The 21,907-nt window shown below is 48.1% G+C and overlaps 1 protein-coding gene across 3 annotated transcripts in view; it reads left to right on the top strand.

Moving 5' to 3' along the window:
* ARHGAP22 (Rho GTPase activating protein 22) overlaps nt 1–21,907 on the top strand; it is a 170,224-nt gene that overhangs the window by 23,160 nt on the left and 125,157 nt on the right. Inside the window, exon 1 of one of the 3 annotated variants that reach the window (XM_032432212.1) lies at nt 8,803–10,388. The exons of the other annotated variants lie outside the window; for them this stretch is intronic. Within the exon in view, the coding sequence (XP_032288103.1) occupies nt 10,355–10,388 (34 nt within the window). The 5' untranslated portion in view covers nt 8,803–10,354. Of the gene's footprint in view, nt 1–8,802; nt 10,389–21,907 lie in introns of those variants that run through there. 3 annotated transcript variants of the gene reach the window in all.

The following is a 21,907-nucleotide window of genomic DNA, read 5'->3' as shown; positions in this document are numbered from 1 at the left end:
TCATTCACCTCATTTCATCTCATTACATAAGTATTTTATCATCTCGTATCATCACAAGAAGAAGGGTGAATACAGTATAATAGGATATTTTGAGAGAGACCACATTCATATAACTTTCCTTACAGTATATTGTTATAATTGTTCTCTCTGTTTATGAATTGTTGTTACTCTCCTACTGTGCCTAATTTATAAGTTAAATTTTATCATAGGTATACAGGTATAGGAAAAAAACATAATATATATAGGGTTTGGTACTATCTGTGGTTCAGGCATCCACTAGGGTTCTTGGAGCATATCCCCCATGGCTACTATAAGTCTCCTTAGACAGCATATTGTTGGTATCTTTTTAATCCATTCTTCCACTTCAGCCTTTTAATTGGAGAGCTTAACCCATTTATATTTAGTGTAATTACTGATAAGGAAGGATTTACTTTTGCTACTTTGCTACTTTTTTCTGTGCCACATATCATTTTTTGTTCCTCAGATCTTTAATTACTGACTTCTTTTGTGTTAAGTAGATACTTTCTGACATACTCTTTTAATTCCCTTGTTGTTCCTTCTTTTAGTATATATTTTTGGGTTATTTTCTTAGCAGTTGCCTTGGGGATTACATCTTAATTTATAGCAATCTGCTTTGGATTAATACCAACTATACAAAACCTTTTCTTAGGTATCTCTATCCCCACACACATATTTATGTGTGTGTTACATCTTCATACACTGTGTGCTTTATACATTGGGTACTCATCATCATAAATTTGCCATTATTGTCTTATACAGTTATCTTTTAAATCAGATAAGAAAAAAAGAGAAGTTACAAAGAAAAATACATTAATCCTCTCTTAAATATTTACCTGTATAGTTTATTGCTGTTCTTTATTTCTTCACGTGGATTTGAGTTACTGTCTAGTGTCCTTTCATTTCAGCCTGAAGGACTCCCTTTAACATTTCTTGGTGGGCAGGTCTGCTTGCAATTAGCTCTCCTAAGTTTTGTTTATTTGGGAATGTGTTAATCGCTCCTTCATTTTGGAAGAATAATTTCATCAGATATTGAATTATTGGTTGACAGGATACTTTTTTTCAGCACCAAAGGCTAAATATGTCACTGCAGGTTAAAGGAAGGTAGTGTGTGTGTACCAGATACTCAACAAAGGGCAGAGGTGCCCACCCAGAGAGGAGTTGAATTTTGAACAGATGAGGATGAAAGAGTCTGGAAGGAAAGAAGTGTCTGTCAGAGTGGGAAGACCCCATCCAGCTGCCCCTTCTGGGAGAGCTGAAATGACTGTCAGTCATAACCCACGAGAGCCTCCCCCGGGAAACAGGACAACAGGCTGCGGAAGACTGCAGCCATGGTTAGGAAGTATAGTCTGTGGTTTCTAGTCTGAGACAAGCGATGATTAGCTTGGTGGCATAATTGGGGAAATAAGGAAGGAAATACCATCTGTGAGAGAATAGACACATGGGAGATGCACCATCTGTGCTGAGTCAGGAGGATCAGGAAGTGAGAGAGAAGAGGAATATGGAAACATGGGCTGAGAAGCATGATAGGGGCACCAGCTAGAAATCTGTGAGCTGCAAGTCACTGGAAGGCAACCCAAACCAGCTGAAGCCAGAAAGGAGAATTTATCAGAGTTATATTGAAGATTTACAAAATCTTTTGAGAGCTAAAGAACTAGGCTTGTAGAATGGACAAGAATGGTGGTGGCTCCAGAGGGCCTAGAAGCAAGAAGCACAAGGATTCTTTTCTCACGGGACAGCATGGCCGAGACACCCCTGCCAGATACCTCCCCTGTACTGGAAGCCACCACTGTCACAGCAGGACATTATCACTGCTGCCAGTGCTGGGAATTAAATTCTAACCATCTCTCAGACTTTCTGTGATGCTCAAGATTGGATTAAAAACCGGGCAGGGGCATCTGGTGGGCTGAACCTCCGTCACCTGGCCACACCTGACTGCCTGCAGGACACAGCAGATCTATTCCTTAAGGTTTCCAAAGAGGGAGGGAGATTGCCCCACAATAGGAAAGGGCTAGATATTGTGCAGCCCCCAAAGAAGTTCCATTCCACCATAACAAATGAAGGAAAGAAAAGGTGTGATTTTGAGAGCAAGGGACTCTTGAGTGGTTTTGCCAACTTGGAGAGAAGAGCCAGTGAAGGAGGGAGGGATTAAAGATGCAAAAGGAGGGGAAATGTCTAGAAGGAACAGAGGGAGGTTATGTGCCAGGGGGCGGGTCAGTCTGCCCAGAGGAGAGGAGCAAGGGGCAGGGCACGTTGTGCAGGGGAGGAATCCTGACCTTGGGGAGAGGTGTGAGTTGAGAGAGAAGGCATCTGGGAAACTTCTGTTCTTTCCATCTGTCCCAAACCCGGTCTTTCCACAACAAGCAGGTGTTTTCACAAGGGAGAAGACTTGTTTTTCAATAAGGCAAAACTGACCAAAGTGGTGAGTCATCACTTTCTAAAATCTGACTCTTTTGGAGAGTGGAAAACATTTCAGACCTGCTTCCTCGCTGAATCCAAGTGAGAGGACAGGTTTTGCCATTTGAGCTTGGGCAGGCAGTAGCCCCACCACTGGGTCTCCCGCCCCTGCTTCAGGGGAAGGGTGACAGCTCCTTGGAACCTCAGTACATCGTATTTCCAAGACTCAGAAACCCACTAGTGAGGTCACATTTCCCTCTTTCCTCTCAGCCTCTGCCAAAAGCAGGAGCTCAGCAGGGGATCTTGCCTGGCCCAGGGTGTCAGGCCTGTGGGCTGGGGTCCTTCCTGCCCTCCCCTAGTGCCCTGGGGAACCCCACAGACTCACAGCAAGGCCGTCCCACTGCCACTGTCAGTTTCACACACTCCCTAATAGAAGCTTTCCCTTCTAAGAAACCCACAGTGAGACTTTGCAGCTCAATAAAATCTTTATCTGAAAGCTGCCCAATTAAATGGGGAGCTCAGACACTTGGCCAAGTAAAGATTCTTAAGTGAGTAGTATTTGTCTGAACCCAACATTTACAGAGACTTAAAAATGAGGCCTTTGAGCTCCATAGAACCCCTATGCGGTAGCTGCTCAGAGCCCCCTTTGAGAAAGGACTCCCTGCCCAGCTGTAGGGAGTGGGATCGTGTGACAGCCACTGGCTGTTAGCTCTTCTAGGGTCAGCTTCAGCTTTCAAGCCAACTCCATGCTCTTCTTGAGAAGGCCCCAGCCAATGACTGCAAAAGGCAGCAGTACACAGCCTCCACCCAAAGCCAGACCCCCTAATGAGCCCTGTGCTTTGGAGCTCCCCAGAGTGCTGGTAGAGATGCCATCTGGTCTGCTTGGTGATCCGACACTCCCCCTCCCACCCCACTCCTGAACAGGTGTTAATTCCCAATAAAACTCTCATCTCAGCATCTGCCCTAGAGAACCCAGCCAGTACACCACTCACTCATCCATCGCACACAGCAAGCCCCCCACCCCGGACATCAGCTGCCTGGACGTTAGCCTGTCCAAAGTTGAAGGCGATGTGTGATCAGCGCGACAGTGGAGGTTGGAACAGAAGGCCGTGTTGTCTGAACCTGCTCGGTATCCTAGGCCACCTCTGTCCCGATATCAGGGCTGCAGAACTCTAGAAACCATGCCTGAGGCTGCAAGTCACAACCGAGGGGCTTTCCAAGCAAAGCCTCCCTGTTCTGGTCTCCACTCTCTTACTCTGGCCTGCTGTGTCTGGGTGGTTTTGCAATGCCCGATCCTGGATTCTGCATCGTTGTCCTTCTGACTCTCTGGCCAGGAGCCTAGGACACCAAAGATGCAGAAAAGTAGGAGTCCAGGGCTCTAGACCCGTTCTGGAGGCCTGGGCTATGTATGGGAGGCTGTCACATACACTGAAGTGTGTGCATGAGACTGAAATGAGAAGCCAAGCTAGGCATCTGAAGGAGGCATTGGGCCAACGGCAAAGACAGATATTAGGCCTAAGGCCACAGGACTGTGGCACAGTGGGCAGGAAGAGAGGCCCTGCTCTCTGGGATGGAGCAGCTTACAGCACCCAAGTGCCCGCAGGCAAAACCAAGGACATGCTCAGAGTACCAGCAAGACAAGGCCACCAAAGTGGCAGAAAAGTTCACCTTTGATGAATCACACACAATCGTGCAATTAAAAAGTCTAGAAAGAACACTTTAAATTCAGCATATTCTTAAGTTTTGTTTATAGTTTATATTTAAATTATGGGTTATAATATTTAAATTATGGGTTAATTTTTAAATTATGGGTTGAGTATGGGTAATAATTATGGGTAATTTAAATTTTATATATTTAAATTATGGGTCAAGTCTTCATCAGCCCTGTCAAGAGGCCTTTTAGAAGGTTCCTATGGCCTCAGGCGTGGGAGATCGTAAAGGTGCTGGACTCTAACCGTGGACACCAAGCAGGGAGGGGACACTGAAACAGGGTCCAAAAGGAGGCATCGAAGTCTGGTAGGCAAAGAAGGGCAGGCGGAGGGTGTGTGTGGTGGAAAGGTCAGCTGGAGTCATGAAGAGGACCAAGTAGGTGATGGCTCTCCCTCTCATAGCCATCTGAGTTGTTTCCAGGTTGACAGTGGGGCTTGGCCTCACTCAGTCATTCAGGGGCTCAGACTGCAGGGCCTCTGCCTCCTCCTCCTCCCAGGTGGCCCCAGAAAAGGGAGACAAGCCTGGAGGAGTGTTGGAGGGAGGAGTCCTGTGGGCCAGGCCTAGAAGCAGTTGCATCATGTCTGCTCAGAAACAATGGCCAGGACACAGTCACACGGAACTGCAAGGAGCCTGGGAAATGTAGGGCATCTGGGCATGCCCAGGAGGGAGGGGAGAACAGGTCTGGTGCAGAGCTAGCCCCCTCTGCACGCAGCAAGGAGTCAACAGTGGTGGGGCACACAGGGTCGACAGGGTAGGGAATGGCCAGAGGTGGGCTGGCAAACACCTCACGAATGGCTCTCTGGAAGGAAAAAAATTTAAGTCTGGATTGATAGCGTGTGCTAATTCTCTTGATGTAAATACTCCCACCACCATCCATTTCAAACTACCAGCATGATCCCTGAACTAGGCGCTGCCAAGAGATGGGAGGTTACAGCCTAATAAACAGATGAATTAGGGTTTTTGAGAGAAATGGAACCAACAGGAGAGAGCTAAGTATCTCTCAAGAGTATAATAAGAATATATACATATTTATGCATACGTACATACTGTATGTTATTAAGGCTGAAAAGTCCCAAGATCTACAGTTGGCAAGCTGGACACTAAGGAGGGTCGATGTAGTTCTAGTTCAAAGGCCAGCAGGCTCAAGACCCAGGAAGAGCCAATTTTCAGTTCTAGTCCAAAGGCAGGAAAAAAAAAACCAATGTCCCAGCTCAAGGCAGTCAGGCAGGACAGTTCCCTTCTATGCATGGGAAGGTGAGGCTTTTTGTTCTTCTCAGGTCCCCAACTGATTGGGTGCGGCCCACCCACATCTGGAAGGGCAACATGCTTTATTCAGTCTACTGATTCAAATGCCAATTTCATCCAGAAACACCTTCACACACACACACCAAGAATAATGCTTGACCAAATGTCTGGCTGGGCGCCCTGTGACCCAGTCAAGATGACATACAAAATCAACTCTCACAGTAGTGTTTTCACCATGCAGATACAATAAGTGCAAATAACCTTAAGAATGTAGATAATACTAAAATGTAGTAAAATAATTAGGAAGTGATGTGTGTTGGGTATGTATGTTTAATTTGATTTATTTCACTGTAAATTTATAAAATGTAATCTCCAATGATGCCTGTGTTAAAATTGCAAAATTCCCGAAAACTTAGCAATCAGCTCTCACTGGCGTTTCTTCTGGCCAGCTGTTCCAGCACGCCACTGGGATGGACAGGAGCGACATGCGAGAGAGCTGGAGCCTCAGCCTCCTGGCAACAGGGACAGAGAGCAGTCGAATCAGGAAGTCAGGGGACACTGGTGCTGGTGAGCACTGCACAGGCATCTCAGACCCAGGGTAGCAGTGTTTTCTCCCTCTGCCTCCAGAAGAGCACACTCTGTCCTCTCTGAGGTTCTAGAATAGGGAAGCAAGTTTCTGCTATCTAGATGACATCTTGGCAAAAAACAGAGAAAGGCTCACCCTCCTGGCAGCGGACCCCTCCAACAGAACTAGAACACACAGCTTTTCCAGCAGAGCCCAAACCCAGCCCTACTCCCCTGTTTACTGGACACTTTGTACAGTGAACAGGCTATACAACCGTACCTGTAGCTCCGTGTGGAATGGAGCAGTCTCCCACTGAGACTTGGGAGAGGGGCCCCTTTCTGCTTTCTGACTGGGAGACTGATTGACAAAATGTGTCCCTTTCTGAGAAGAAGACTCCCTTGGGGTGACAGCAGGTAGAGACTACCTCTGGTGTCCCCAGGCTCAACGATATGCAATTATCTTCTTCTTTTTTTTTAAATTTTATTTTATTATGTTATGTTAGTCACCATACATTACATCATTAGTTTTTGATGAGTGTTCCATAATTCATTGTTTGCATATAATATCCAGTGCTCCATGCAGAACGTGCCCTCTTTAATACCCATCACCTGGCTAACCCATCCCCCCACCCCCCTCCCCTCTAAAACCCTCAGTTTGTTTCTCGGAGTCCATAGTCTCTCATGGTTCATCTCCCCCTCCGATTTCCCCCCCTTCATTTCTCCCTTCCTTTCCTAATGTCCTCCATGCTAATCCTTATGTTTCACAAATAAGGGAAACCATATGATAATTGACTTTCTCTGCTTGACTTATTTCACTTAGCATAATCTCCTCCAGTCCCATCCATGTTGATGTAAAAGTTGGGTATTCATCCTTTCTGATGGCTGAGTAATATTCCATTGCATATATGGACCACATCTTCTTTATCCATTCATCTGTTGAAGGGCATCTCGGCTCTTTCCACAGTTTGGCTATTGCGGACATTGCTGCTATGAACATTGGGGTGCATATGGCCCTTCTTTTCACTACATCTGTGTCTTTGGGGTAAATACCCAGTAGTGCAATTGCTGGGTCATAGGGTAGCTCTATTTTTAAATTTTTGTGGAACCTCCACACTGTTTTCCAAAGTGGCTGTACCAACTTGCATTCCCACCAACAGTGTAAGAGGGTTCCCCTTTCTCCACATCCTCGCCAACATTTGTTGTTTCTTGCCTTGTCAATTTTATGCAATTATCTTCTAAAGTAGTTCTCACCCCTGGCCACATGCTGGATCACGGGAGGAGCTTTTACAACTCCCAGTGACCAGGGCACATGCCAGACTAAACAGGACCCAGTGGCAGACGGGACACAGAAATGAGTTTTCAAAGCTCCCCAATGTGCAGCCAAGCTTAAGAGCCACTGACCTGAAGCCGTGCTGGAGCTGGCCAGTGATGTTGGTGGGTGACCACCTGACTGAGAGGTGTGCCTTCCAGCAGCTGCCTTTGGAGAGTTCTGCCCTCCCAACCCTCCTACTCACCCTTCAGCGCTTGGCCAAGTCTGGCCCACAGCAGCCTCAGAAAATGTCAGGCAGGAAACTGGGGGAGACCCAGGACCACTGCTGGGGGATCAGTGCCGGGTTGGCAGGGGCAGGGCCGTGGGGAGAGGGCTGCCTCTCTGCTTCTGCTTCTGCAGGAGGCCTGTATCTTCCCTTTGTAAACTTCAGGAAGGAGGGGGCGCTAATGTCCCTTCCAGCTGGACCCCATGGGTGCAGAGTCCAGACTAGCTCTTGCCCTGTTCCCAGCTTTACTTCTGGGTTTGAGCCCAGAGCCTCCGTGGTTTTGTCCGAGTCCAACACTGATCCCGGGAAAAGCAGGCGGGTGAGCGCAGCGACTTAATGTCATTGGGGGAAACAGCTGCACAGGAAAATCAACCGGGGGTGGTTTCTTAACCAAAACAAGTGTGAGTGGACCCAAACTAAGTCTTCAGGGCATTTTCCTGCCTCTGGCTTGGAGGACGTGGTCCAGGCTGCATTACTCACAGGGCTTCAGGATTGCTCAAGACATTGTCACTGACCACGGGACCTCACCCCGTGACCCTGATGTCAACATGAGACTTTCCAGATCTGTATCCTCCCCACTCCTCCCGGGTAGCCCGTGTCCCAGCCTGACCCGGCCTCTACCTGGCCAGAAAGGAAAAGAAAGGCAATTCGGTCATTCATTAGTGTTTCTTGGATCTGTCCCTCAAGCCAGTATTCCTCCCAGGGCTCATGGCCTGAGTCCAGCCCTGAGGCTCAGGACTGGGAGGGCAGGAGGGGTGTTGGGCAGTCTGTGAGACCCAGCTAAGAGCCCTGGGGAAGTGCTTAATGGCTCCTTCTGGTGGTAGAATCAGGAGAGGTTCGCAGGGACTTGCTCAGAATAATCAGGCTTGCGTAACTGAAACTGTGGGAAAGGACACTCCTGAGAGAGGGAACCATGGGTGCAAAGGCACGGGGGCACACAGGGGCTGCACGTGCACGTGGCCATGTGTAGCAGCAGCAGGAGATAGGTCACGGATAAAGGCGTGGACCGTACCATGGAAAGGCCTTGAATATTATCTCAAAATACTGATTCCTCTCTTCTGAGGAGTGGCTGAGGGCCAGAACAAGTGACTGGATGCTGAGTAAGACAGCTTTGTCTCCATGAACTCTGCTTTCTCCCTGCCCCCTGGCCGTTGGACCCCCACATCCTGGTGAGTCCTTGACCTCTCCAATTCTCCCCTCCTCTCTGTAGGCCAGACCCTGCCCTCTCTAGCATGGATTGCTGCAGGGGCTAGACCCCTAGCCTCCAGAACTTCTGGATATCCAGCCACCAGAGTTGATTGCACATTAATACTTCATTCGGGGATCAGTGGACATGGGGGCACTCTGAGGATCAGGGAGGGAGCATGGCCATTCAAACGGAGAGGTCATCTTTCACATCCCTCATCTTCAACTAAGAGGACCACACAGCACTCAAACTCAGAAAGACCCAGCCCCAGGTACAAATGCCTAACACAGCACACGGGGTCATTTCAGGTGCACAAAAGCTGGTCCTCACCATCCAGCAAGTTCATTGAGGACTCTCAAGCCAAAAACTGCTCACATGAAGTGGTTGGAAATTGGGGATTTAGAGAGACCTGGCGTCACAGAAAATCATCAGCTGTAGACACACTGCCCCGGGGTTCAGTTCCGGTCCTGACAGTATTGTGTGACTTTGGGCAAGTTATTTAACATTTCTGTGCCTTATTTTCTTTATCTGAAAAGCCATGACAATGGCACCTGCCTCAGAGAATTTGAGAATTAAATGAGATACAGAATATAAAGTACCAGCCTTAATGCCAGGCAGGTAGTAGGCACCTAATAAATGATACCAATACTGTGATTGCATTTCTTGGGCAGTTTTTAGGCTCTTGAGGCTGAGCTCCCCCAAAAGCCCCACTATGCATTCTTTAGAGTTATGTTAGTATTAAACGGAAACATGACAATTAGCAGATTCACTACTCAGTGAACAGTTTTTGAGACCCTACTGCGTGAGGGGCCCTAAACTAAGTGCTTCACGTGCATTCTGATTGCTGTCACCTTATTAAGGCAGCGGAAACATCCCTAAGGGGCATCCCTCCGCTTGCTGGGCCCATCCCTGGGGAGGATCCGAACACCGGCCAGGCTGCGAGCTCCGTGTAAGACACACCTGTCTTTCACAGTTGAACTGTGAGCTCCGAAACCGCCTCCTGGACCCCCCTGGCCGGAGACATCAGACAGAGCGGGTCCCATTGGATGGGCGCTGGAGGGGGCCTTGGCCCGGAGGGGTCTCCCCTTTCTCCCCAAGAGCGCTCTCCCGGGGGAGGGGGCTGGAGGGGTTTGGCACGACAGGAGGGCGGCGGCGGCGCGGATTTCCAGCGGCCTCTCTGCCGGCGGCGCGCCAGACTGGCCCTCCCCGCGCAGTGGGCGCAGTGGGCGGATCCGCTCGGGAGCCGGGAGCCGGGAGCCATCCGACCCGCCCGCGCGGCTGGGCCCGGGCTCCACCGCCCTCCTCGCGGACCCGCCCGCTCGCCGGAGGGGAGCAGAGCCCCACGCGCTCGAGGCTCCGGGATGGGTAGTGCCGCGTGTGCCCCGGGGCGGAGGGACAGCCAGGCCGCCCCGCCCTGGCCCAGTGATTGATCAGCAGCCCTCACCGAGCAGCCTTTTACTGGTTCGCTTGGATGGGCATTAATTCTGGGATGGATAAATAATGCATTGAGGTTGGTGTAGTCCAAGGCAAGTCGTCGGTCGGAAGCAAGGAGAGGGAGCCCGAGGGAGCCTCGCCTGTAAAGCCGGCAGCCATGGGGGCCCGAGCCGGGCAGGAGGGGCAGTTGGGCCAGAGGAAGAGAAAAGGGAAGTGGATGACAGCATGATCGGCACAAGGACTCCGGACTGGCGGCTTCTGGAATATGCTGAGCCCAAAGATCAGGCAAGCCAGGAGGGGTAAGTCCAACTTCCTGGGGCGGGTCTGGGCACAGTGTGTGTCTCTTGGCTAACACATGCAGACACTTAGCCTGCAGACACTTAGCCGGCTGCTACACTGGGGGTCAGATGAGGTAGGCATTCCAGAAGCATCCTCCTGACTGACATGCCTGCCTAGTGAGGCTCCTGGGGTCTGTGGGGGTCAGCCCTGAGACGTAAAAGGGCAATGGCCATTTCAGTGCTGTAGCCAGCGTGCAACCCTCACCCCATCTTCCGTGTTCTGCCGAGTTCCTGAGTTGCTCAAAGTGACCAGGTGACAACTTAGGGAAAACTTTGTTTCTTTACTGAAAAGGAAGTGCTCAATGCTCATGATTCGCCCCAGCAGCCAAGACACAAGTGGCCCTCACTAGGGAGGGCCGTGCCCTGGCTTCCGGAAATGGCCAGGTCCAAGGGAGAGTCCTCACTCCTGTGGCCTGGGACGGTGCTCGGTAGAGCCCGCAGGAGCTGCCAGGGCTGGGCTGCAGGAAGCAATTCAATTCCTCAGGCAGGCGCTCCCCGGGGGGAGAACTCCCCGGAAGCCGCACAGCCTGGACATGAGAGGGCTGAGGGCACAGATCTGGAGATAAGTCAGAGATGGGAGTCTGGAGAACCTTGCAGGATGATCTTGCGGGACTGGACTAGTGCCCCAGCCAGACTGTGTCCCTGCAGAGTGGCCTGGAAACTCAGGACAAGCCCCTGGACTAGGGACAGCATCTCCTTAGGGACAGCAACTTATTGGCCAGTGTCATTTTAGTTAAGAACATCTGTCTTTTAAGAAAATAGAAAGTGTCTTTTCAGGTGGCCAGTGTTTACGGAGGGCTGAGCTTCCCTTTGAGCAATGAGTTATGAGGACGGGTGGTTTAGAGGTGGGTGGGACATCTGCCTGCAGAGCTTGGAAACAGCATGTCTTGCCCAGTGTGTGTGTGACAGGGACCCTCCAGCCTCCTGTTAACTCACAGGCAACCCAGCCATCTCATTAGCTACTAACGGATGACTGCGGGGTGGGCTGGTCATCCAGAGCATGGTCACGGCTGTCGGGACCCCTCTGTGGGGTGCTCCAAATGGACAATCACCTGTGGGCCCCAGTGGGCAAAAGCAGGCTGTGCATGGCTCTGCTGAAGGCTGGGAGTGCAATCTAGTGACCACCTAAAGGGATGGGCCAGGCCATGCATGCCCTTTGAGAAAACTGAAGTCTACCCTCCCAGCCCTGTCTAATGCACTAGCCACTGGCCAGATGTGGCTATTGAGCCCTTGACATATGGCTGGTCCAAATTGAGAAACATATGCACTAGATTCTGTTGACTTGGCAGAAAAAAAGAATGTAAAATATCTTACTAATAATTATATTGAGTACAGGCTGAAATGACAATATTTTGGATATGTTGAGTTAAATACAATGTTATTAAATTTAATTCCACCTGTTTTTTTTACTTTCTTATGAAGCAGCTACTAGAACACTGATAATTACAATTACATATGTGGCTCACATTATATGCCTGTTGCATAGTGCTCGTCTAGAAAGAGACCAGGGCTTCAGCAAAGGGGCTCTCAGGAAGCCAGCCTTTGAAATCCCAAACTTCTCACAAGCAGTTGTCCTAGGTCAGTGGTTCTCAGCCAGGGGTGATTTTGCCCCACTTGCCAGGGGACGTTTGGCATTGTCTGGAGACATTTTTGGTTGTTCCAACTGAAGGGCACTACTGGCTTCTAGTGCATAGAGAACAGGGACACTGCTAAACATCCTCAGAAGCAGAGGACAGGCCCCGCAACAAAGAATTACCTGGCCCCAAATGTCTGTAGTGATAAGGTTGGGGAACAGTCTACTTGATGATATTATCTGGTAAGATATGTTAAAAGATGATGTTTATGGTGTCGTGTGTCAGCTAACCACTTACCCACAAAAATGTATGATCATAAACTATGATAAGAAGCCTTCTAGGAGCATATACTACAAATGTGGCATCCAGAGGAAGTAAGAGGTCCTTGAGCTGTGAGCTGGGAAATGGCAGGGAGCTAACTAGGCAAAGAATGGTGGAGGGATGAGGCCACGTTGCAGGCGGGGGGCGGCATGTGCAGGTGCCGTGGGGGGGGGGGACGGGCGGCGCTCAGGAGTAGGAGGCTGGAGCTGGGGGCAGGGAGGGGCGGCAGGCACAGCGAGGCTGGAGACCAGGTTGGGAACTGGCTCATGTAGGGTCAGGCTTGCAGCTTGTTACGGAATAATTCTCCCTGGTGACATTTCTAGAGAAATACAGACCAAAATCCTGCGTGTGTGTGTGTGTGTGTGTGTGTGTACATGCACGCACGTGTGTACCTTTAAGTAATTGGGCTGTGGTAGAAGTGGTAGAAAGAAGAGCTCACATCAAAATTCATCCCCCATTGAACCTTTTAGAAGCAGGGCAGGATACATGTCATAAACACAGCAAGCCGGAGTATGCAATCACAGCCTTTGGTATCCAGATACTGCCCTGTCCAGACTGCTCCAGACCATCCACATTCCAGATAGACTTCCAGGCTATACCACTATGTGGATAGGCTGGGTTGCACGAAAAAGACTGGGGTTGCTTTCTGAGATAGTTAATAACATCAGCCTCAGCCAGCTCAAAAGCCTCTGGGGCCTGGCCTAAAGGCTGCTGTGCAGATAGGGCCTTCCCAGGGGCCCTTCCTCAGAGTCATGTTGGCTGTTAACTTCCAGGAAGGCCCCCATCGAGGCCAGCCCTGAGGGAGTTTGCAAAGCCTGCCAACACCCTGAAAGCTGTCCTCAGGTCTCCTTTCTAAGGAGGGGGAGATGTCAAGATTGAGAACCTCCCACGGAAAAACCCTATTGTCACTTACCTGCATATAGAACTAAGTTTGATCAACTGTCATGCCCTGACCAAGCTCAATTTCCAAGAAGTTAGAGGCAAAAGAGGCAGGTGTCAATATATGGACACACACACACACACACACACACACACACACACACATACACCCCAAGACGATAATTCAAAAAACAGGCACCCAAACTAGCTGGAAGTAGCTCAAAATAGGCCAAATTCAAATAGTGTGCTTGGTTTTAAGTGCATCACACTATTCAGACTGATTTCAGGAAGGTGGTCCAGATTGGCTCAAATCAGCATACACTGGCCATTAATACGTAAGTGATTTTAGCTCGCCATTGCTTGCTTAGGACCAGTTCAGACTCATCCTAGCTAGTCATGGCCTGTTGAAGCCAGTCCAGGCTATTTGGAGCCAGGTGTGGTTCCCTGCTCCCCCTTGGCTCCAGAGGTTCCTTCCAGAGGCCCTTTCCAATCACTTTGCCCCAGCAAGCTCTTCCTCCACTGATTCCGTTTCCACATTCCCAGAGTGGGACCAGAAGAGACAGTTTACCCCTACCCTTGCCAATTTTCCCAGAAAAAAAATAAGATAAATTCGCTAAAACTCCTTGAATGTATTACATATACAGTGGAGCAAGTCACAAGTCCATGTGCTTTGTGACACTGTGAAAGTTGCAGTTTCTTTTTCAAGATAGAAAATAAAAACATAAGGCAGGTGCCTTCTGTCCTGAAAATAGGAGAGGAGCAGCAGTGGAGCCTCATGCCATACCCTCAGGCCCACTACCGCATTCTGGGCATCCTATGCCCTCCACGCTCCCTCCTCTGCTCACAGAGCCCCTGGGAGCACCTGGTTAGAACCAGACCTGGTTCCCCATCTCTCCAGCCATAGTCAGAACAGAGCCCCAAAATACTTGACCTTGATGCAGCCCCATCTGGCTGGGATTGTTCCCCTTTCTGAAATCCCACTGTACTAGGACTTAGGTCTTCAGAGACTGGTATGTTCTGTCAGTCTTGATAGAGGCTTATTGCTCTGGCCTTGCCCTAGTCCACAAGGATGAGAGATGGGGGGCAGCCCTGTCTCTTTATCTTCCAAAGAGCTCTTGACTCTGCCTGTCTCGCTTACCCTTATGCCATCACCCACCCCCAGCCATCATCATCTCTCACCTGGACTTTGGCAATAAGACTGCCTCCCACCCACCCTCATCCATTCTCCATTCCAAAGCCAGAGCTATCTTTTCAAATGTAAATCCAGCCATACATTCACCTCCAGCCTCGACCCCAACTTGGAATCCTTCAGTGGCTTCCCCATTGCTCTTTGGGTTAAAATCCAAAGTCTTACCAAGGCCCACAAGACCCCTCTTACAGTCTAGCCAGTGGCTACCCCTCCAGCCTCCTCTCATTCTCCAGGCTCCAGCCACACTGGCCTTCTTCCTGTTCTTCCACTGTTCCATGGGCCTCCTACCACAGGGCCTTAGCACACCATTTTCCCTACCTGGAATGCCTCTCTCTCTCTCCCTCTCCCTCCTCTCCCTACATACATGCATTCCTTGACTCCTACTCACCCTCCAGCTCTCAGTTCAAGTGTCACCAGCCAGGAAAGTCCTCCCACACACCCCAGTCTAAGCTAGGTCCTCTGCTGCAAGCTCTCCTTTCTTTACAGCATTTACCTTGGATGATAGGTATACACTCCCAAATGGAATTATCTGATGGATATCTGTCCCTCCACTGGACTGAGTTCCAGGAGGGCAGAAACCATTTCCGGTTTTGAATATCATTATACTTCAACGCCAGGCACCTGAAGGAACTCAATACATACATTTTGAATGAATGAATGAATGAATGAATGGTAGCGAAAGCATTAGCCTGGGAGGCTGAAGCGCCGTCTCTGCCCTAACTGGTCCAGGTCCTGAGGAAAGTCAGCCCCCCGCCCTTGACTGACTTATATATTGCAAATATTTTCCCAATGTGTTGCTTGCCTTTTACTTTTCTATTAGGGTTTTTTTCCCCCCCAGATGTACATCAGTTTTTAATTTTTATGTCGCTATTCTATCAATATTTTCTTTCAGAGTTTCTGCCTTTGTTTAGAGTATTTCAAAAATAAGATTGATGGGGCGCCTGGGTGGCTCAGTTGGTTAAGCGACTGCCTTCGGCTCAGGTCATGATCCCAGGGTCCTGGGATCGAGCCCCGCATCGGGCTCCCTGCTCGGCGGGAAGCCTGCTTCTCCCTCTCCCACTCCCCCTGCTTGTGTTCCCTCTCTCGCTGTCTCTCTCTGTGTCAAATAAATAAATAAAATCTTTAAAAAAACAAAACAAAACAAAAATAAGATTGATGTTGCTATTAAGGAGGCTCCTTCTTTTAGAGGAAATCATGGAACTAATGGGCCATGCTACAGCAGTTTTGGCTATCTTTCCTAGCAGGAGTATCAGTGTCTTAGAAGCCTCGATGAATGGGCAGAGCCTGGTCAGTACTTCGGGGATGGAGAGAGAAAGCTCTAGAAGATGAAGTACTTTCAGTGGCCTCATTGTTCTTGATTTTCCCCACAGGAAAGTAAGCCATCATATATTATGTGTCTTCCATGCTCTAGGAATTAATTCTCATAACTACACTCTGATGAGGCATCAGTGCTCCCATGTTAGCCGGTGTGGAAAGAGCATCACGGGGGCCCTGCCAATAAGTGGCAGCATTCGTACTCATGTCTGTCCAATGCCAAGGCTTCTGACCTCTCTCCCTGACCCAATGCAGGGATCCACACCAGCCAAAGACCCCTGACGGTAGCCCTGCATGTCCCCAGGAGGGCTATAGATCCTTTGAGTCTAAGATGCAGTGATGTATTTTTATTTTTATTTAATTTTAAATTTAAAAAAAAATTTTAAACCAACATGCAGTATTATATTAGTTTCAGGTGTACAATATAGTGATTCAGCAATTCTATATGTTACTCAGTGCTCATTGTGATAAGTGTCCTCTTAACCCCCTTCACCTGTTTCACTCATCTTCCTTCCCACCTCCCCTCTGGCAACACCAGTTTGTTCTCTCTAGGTAAGAGTCTGGTTTTTTGTTTGTCTCTTTTCTCTGTGTTCATTTGTTTTGTTTCTTAAGTTCCACATATAAATGAAATCATGGCATTTGTCTTTCTCTGACTTATTTTACTTAGCATTATACCCTCTAGATCCATCCATGTTGTTGCAAATGGCAAGACTTCATTCTTTTTTATGGCTGAGTAATATTCCATTGTATATATATCACATCTTCTTTATCCATTCATCTATTCATGGACACTTGGGTTGCTTGCATATCTTGCCATTGTGAATAATCTGCAATAAGCATATGGGTGCACATATCTTTTCAAATTAGTATTTTTACTTTCTTTGGATAAATTCCCAGTAGTAGAATTACTGGATCATATGGTAACTCTATTTTTATTTTTTTGAGGAACCTCCATACTGTTTTCCACAGTGGCTACACCAGTTTGCATTTCCACCAACAGTGCACGAGGGTTCCTTTTCTCCACATCCTCTCCAACACTTGTTTCTTGTGTTTTTTATTTTATCCATTCTGACAGGTGTGAGGTGATAGCACATTGTGGTTTTGATTTGCATTTCCCTGATGATCAGTGATGTTGAGCACCTTTTCATGTGTCTGTTGGCCATCTGTATGTCTTCTTTGAAAAGATACTCATGTCTTCTGCACATTTTTAATTAGATTATTAGTTTTTTTTGGTGTTGTGATGATATTTTTAAGAAGATGCCCACTGAATATGAACACATGGAGATTAAATTTAGACAACTGTTGGAATATTTAAGGTTGAATTATTAATATGTAGTAGAAAACTAAGCAAATAAAAAAACAAGACAATTATGAACTCAAGGGAAAGCAAAAGTGATGCATGAAAGGAAAAATTATTATAGTATACTACATAGCTCAATTGGGACTAGCAATTACATAGTGCAAATTAATAATGCAAATTTGGCATGTTGAACAAATCAAAATCACAATATAACTATGTTGGGAGGATGAAGTGGGTACTTACGTGTGGTGGGGCCGGGGGAGTGAGAGAAATAAAATCCTCACTTTCCATAGTGACAAGTCAACAAATAATACTTAAAAAAGAAAAATCAGGAAGTGATTTGTCATAAAAACAAACACATAGGTCAATGGAACAGGATAAAGAGCCCAGAAACAAACCCAAGAATATATGGCCAATTAATTTATGACAAAGGAGCCAAGAACAGATGATGGGGAAAGGATAGTCTCTTCAATAAACGGTGTTGGCAAAACTGGACAGTCACATGCAAAAGAACAAAACTGGACCATTACCTTATACCATATAGAAAAATCAACTCAAAATGGATTAAAAACTAAGTAAGACCTGAAACCATAAAACTCCTAGAAGAAAACATAGGTGGCAAGCTCCTTGACGTTGGTTTTAGTGGTGATTTTTTTTTTAATTTGATGCCAAAAGCAAAGGCAACAAAACACAAAAACAAAAATAAATGCGGGACCACACCAAACGTAAAAGCTTCTGCACAGCAAAAGAAACCATCAACAAAATGAAAATGGGAAAAACTATTTGAAAATCACATATCTGGTAAGGGCTCAATATCTAAAATATATAAAGAACTCACACAACTTAATAGAAAGAAAATAAAACCCAAACAATTCTATTTAAAAATGGGCAGAGGAACTAAATATAGACATTTTTAAGACATAAAATCGCCAACAAGTACATGAAAAGGTGTTCAACATAACTAATGTCAGGGAAATACAGATCAAAACCGCAAGAGCTACCACCTCATAACCTGTTAGAATGGCTATCGTAAAATAAACAAACAAGCCCAAGAGATAACAAGGATGTGTTGTCTCCAGTGAGGTTGTGGGGAAAAGGGAACCCTGGCATACTGTTGTTGGGAATGTAAATTAGTACAGCCACTATGGGAAACAGTATGGAGGACCCTCCAAAAATTAAATATAGAACTACCATAGGATCCAGCAACCCAACTTCTGAGCCTATATCCAAAGGAAATGAGAACAGGATATCAGAGGGATCTCTGCCCTCCTATGTTCATTGCAGCACTAGTCACAGTGGCCCAGACATGGAAACAACCTAAGTGTCCATCAGAGGATTAATGGACAAAGAAGATGTGGTGTACAGATAGATACAGTGGACTATTATTCAGCCATGAGAAAGAAATCCTGCCATTTGTGACAGCATGGATTGATCTTGAGAGCATTATGCTAAGCGAAGCCAGAGAGAGAAAGACAAATACTGCTGCATGGTATCACTTATAAGTAGAAACTAAAAAAGGCAAACTCACAGAAACAGAGAGTAGAAAAGTGGTTGCCAGGGACTGGGGTGTGGGGGGTGGAGGGCCGAGTAGGGAGAGTTTAGTAAAAGGGCATAAACTTTCAACTATAAGACGAACAAAGTCTGAGGATCTGATGTAAAACACGGTGACGTAGTCGTGACACTGTATTGTGTAATTGAAATTTGCCAGCAGAGTAGAAGTGATATGTACTCCCCCACACAAAAAAGATAAATATGTGATGTGATGGATGTATTCATTAACTAGATGGGGGAATCAAGGGGGAAAAATGGTAGTAAATGAATACAGTTAGAAATGTAGAGGTAAAAACCAAAAGGATCAAACGAAAAAGGATGAAAGTGACTGCCTCCAGGGGTTGGGGAATGGAAGGTCATGGAAGAACAGGAGGCTGCCGGGTTTCACACCAAGGCTTATAGGACTACCAGAGATGTGGTTGAGGAGTGATAGCCTTGAGATCAGGTAACCTCATACCAGTTAAAACTGGGGGATTGCTCTTAAGGGATGACCATGGGGTTCACAGACCTCCTCTGATTGCTTGGTTCTGAATAGTGTCGCCTTCCAGGATATGCCCATGGTGACTCCAGGCTGCCCCCTGCCCAGGCTTGTCCACTGACGTCTCCCTAAGGCAGAACAACTCCATGGCCCTGAGAGTGGGACAACATAGGGACAGTAGCCTACTTAAGTGACACAGTACCTGGCTTTGCCTGAGACTCAGAGAGAGGATCGAGGGCTAGGAGAGGGGTCAGGGAGGTGGTCTAGGAGAACGGTTTCTAGAGAGTGGAACCAGGGTCTGGGCCAGAGGCCAGGTAGGGACTAGAGGCCTCCCAGACAGCAGCTTTTGGTGCAGAAGGAAGGCCAGGACAGACTCACCCAGTGGTCTCCTCATTCCAGGCCCGGCCCTGGCACCACTGCTCAGGGCTGTCACCTTCCCCGAGGGTTCAAGTGCCCAAGCCTAGACGTTCTCTACCACTGGCTGGGCCTTCTACCCCCACACAGAAGACTGAGCTCTCTCCTATCTCTCCTTCCAAAGTTTGTTCAGAAATGAAATGAAGTTGCAGAAGCCCTCAGATGAACCAAAAGTCTAGGACCAGCCCCAAGGACCTGGTCAGAGGAAATAAAATTCCCAATTTGAGGATCTTTGGATGACAGTGGCCTCAAAGTACATTGCAGCCTGATTTTTTAAAAATACTATTTATTCTAGGATTTTCATAATTCATTTCTAATATTTTCCTCATTTTTAAAATTGAAGCATAATTTACATACAGTAAAATGTGCAGATCTTAAGTGTATAGCTCTGACCACCACCCAGGTCAAGATACAGAGCCTTTCCTTTAACCCCAGAAAGTTCCCTCCTCTTTTCCCCATCCCTCCTGTCTCTCCTCACAGCCAGACAGACAGACACTCTTCTGATTTCTGTCACCATGAATAGAAATCGTGGTATAGTGGTTTTGCCTATCCTTAAACTTGATATAAATGGAATCATAGAATATGACTCTCTCATTACTAACACATCAAAGGCCCCAGAGAGCCTTTGCACTTTTCTTCTCCAGGGAAGGAAGGAAGGAAAGTCAGAAAATGTCTGCTGAGCATTCAGCATGTGCCTTATACCAGCCCTATGAGTCAAGGGGGAAGCAAGATAATTTAAGTAAAATGCTCAAAATCACACCACTAGTAAGATCAAAAGCAGCTTAACCACAGGACTCTGAGGCTCAAGAAGCTTCCTTCTCCCAAGATAGGCCTGTCCAGAGGTGAGGGCTGGATGGTGTCACTGAGCAGCTCGGGCCCCAGCCATGCCAAGCTATCTGATCCCTGGGAAGCACCCGTTTCCATGGTATTCACTGTGCATCACCTGGTGCAGGGACAGAAACAGAAGACGGGGTCATGCCACCCACTTTGTCCTGGTGTGTCTCAGATTTGTTCAGCTGAAAGGCACCCTGGCTGAGCAGCAGGCTAGTAAAAAAAGGAAGGACTCCGGATTCGATAGGAAGAGGAGAGTGGGTATCCTGTGGAAGTGCCCTCATGAGTGGGTGCAGCAGGGCTGGCCATGGGTACAAAGGTGTGTGGTGGGTCCAGGCGGGCCTGGCCCCCTCCACGCCTGCTGATGCTGAGGAATCCCAGCCTTGGCTGCTATTTTATTTCAACTTGCCATATTTCCGACAAAATTAGCCAGCTGGAATACTGCTTGCATTAGGGACACATAGATCGCTGACCAAATATTTAATAATAGCAATAACCATAGCTCACGTCTATTGACCTCATGTAACCATGCTTTAGAACAAGCACAACTCACAAAGCAACCTTCTTTGTGCCTGCCACCGTACCGGGGGGCCAGGCCTGCCCCTGTCCCTGCCTGGGTAAGGCCCCGTGACAACTCTGGCCACTCTTGGGTGATGATTTGCCCTAGAGTCACTTTCGTTTGCAAAATGCAAGACCACTTCAATATTTCCACGTCCATCCCAGGGCTGCAGAGCTGATTTTCGCCCACCTCTTTGAAAGTGTGCTTCTTGGTCTGGCCTTCATTTAGAAGGTCACATCTCTCGAGTCTCCATGCCCTGTTGGAGTCTCCATTTCTATGTCCTATGACAACTACCCTGTGGGGAATCTCCTTTCATCTTCAAAAGACCCCTAGTGAGAGGCCACCATTGCCCCATTTTTCAGATGAGGAAACTGAGTCCTAGAGAGCTAAAAGAACTCACAGCCAGGAAGAGTATGGGCCAGGAGTGGCAGTGCTGGGGTTCAAAACCCAAAGGCTCTTGAGCGCCATTTTGCACTTCCTTATTTATGCAGTAGGGCCCTCTGTGGGCAGCAGGAAAGAAGCCTTCTTGGGCAGAGAAAGCCTCATGAGGCAAGACCAGAGGCACAGGCCCTGGGCAAGCTGTGGGCCCCTGGGTATGGCAGCAGTGCTGAAAGGCAGGGGGCAAATGGTGATGTAGCCCGGGGAAGAGACCCGTCCCACATCCAGGTAGGGCTTTAAACAAGGGAGTGATGTGGCTGGATGGAGCGTCAGACACTGAGGCTCACTGCAGTGTGGGCAGTGTGTCTGCAGGGAGTGGGTAAGAACAAGGAGAGAGCCGCTGTCCAGTAAATGCTCTGGGAGCAATGGCGCTTCCCACCTGGGAGGGGGTGAGGGGACAGCGGGGCCGTTGTGCAGAGCCCATCTACTCGGAGCACTCAGCTGCTACCAGCTAGGTTCCCCTGCTTCTGGACACTGCTCCAGCCCCCAGAGTGTGTCCTGGAGAGATGCACTGTGAACCCAAGCCTCCTTTCTCCTGCCTCTCCTCCCAGATCCCAGCTGATGGGAAAACTGAGGTCTTCATCTTTAGAAGATGCCCAAAGTTCATAACACCAGCACTCTTAGGACACAGG

This window comes from Phoca vitulina, unplaced genomic scaffold, assembly GCF_004348235.1.
Source record: "Phoca vitulina isolate PV1807 unplaced genomic scaffold, GSC_HSeal_1.0 scaffold48, whole genome shotgun sequence".
Lineage (NCBI taxonomy): Eukaryota > Metazoa > Chordata > Mammalia > Carnivora > Phocidae > Phoca > Phoca vitulina.
This window is presented reverse-complemented; position numbering and strand designations above follow the sequence as displayed.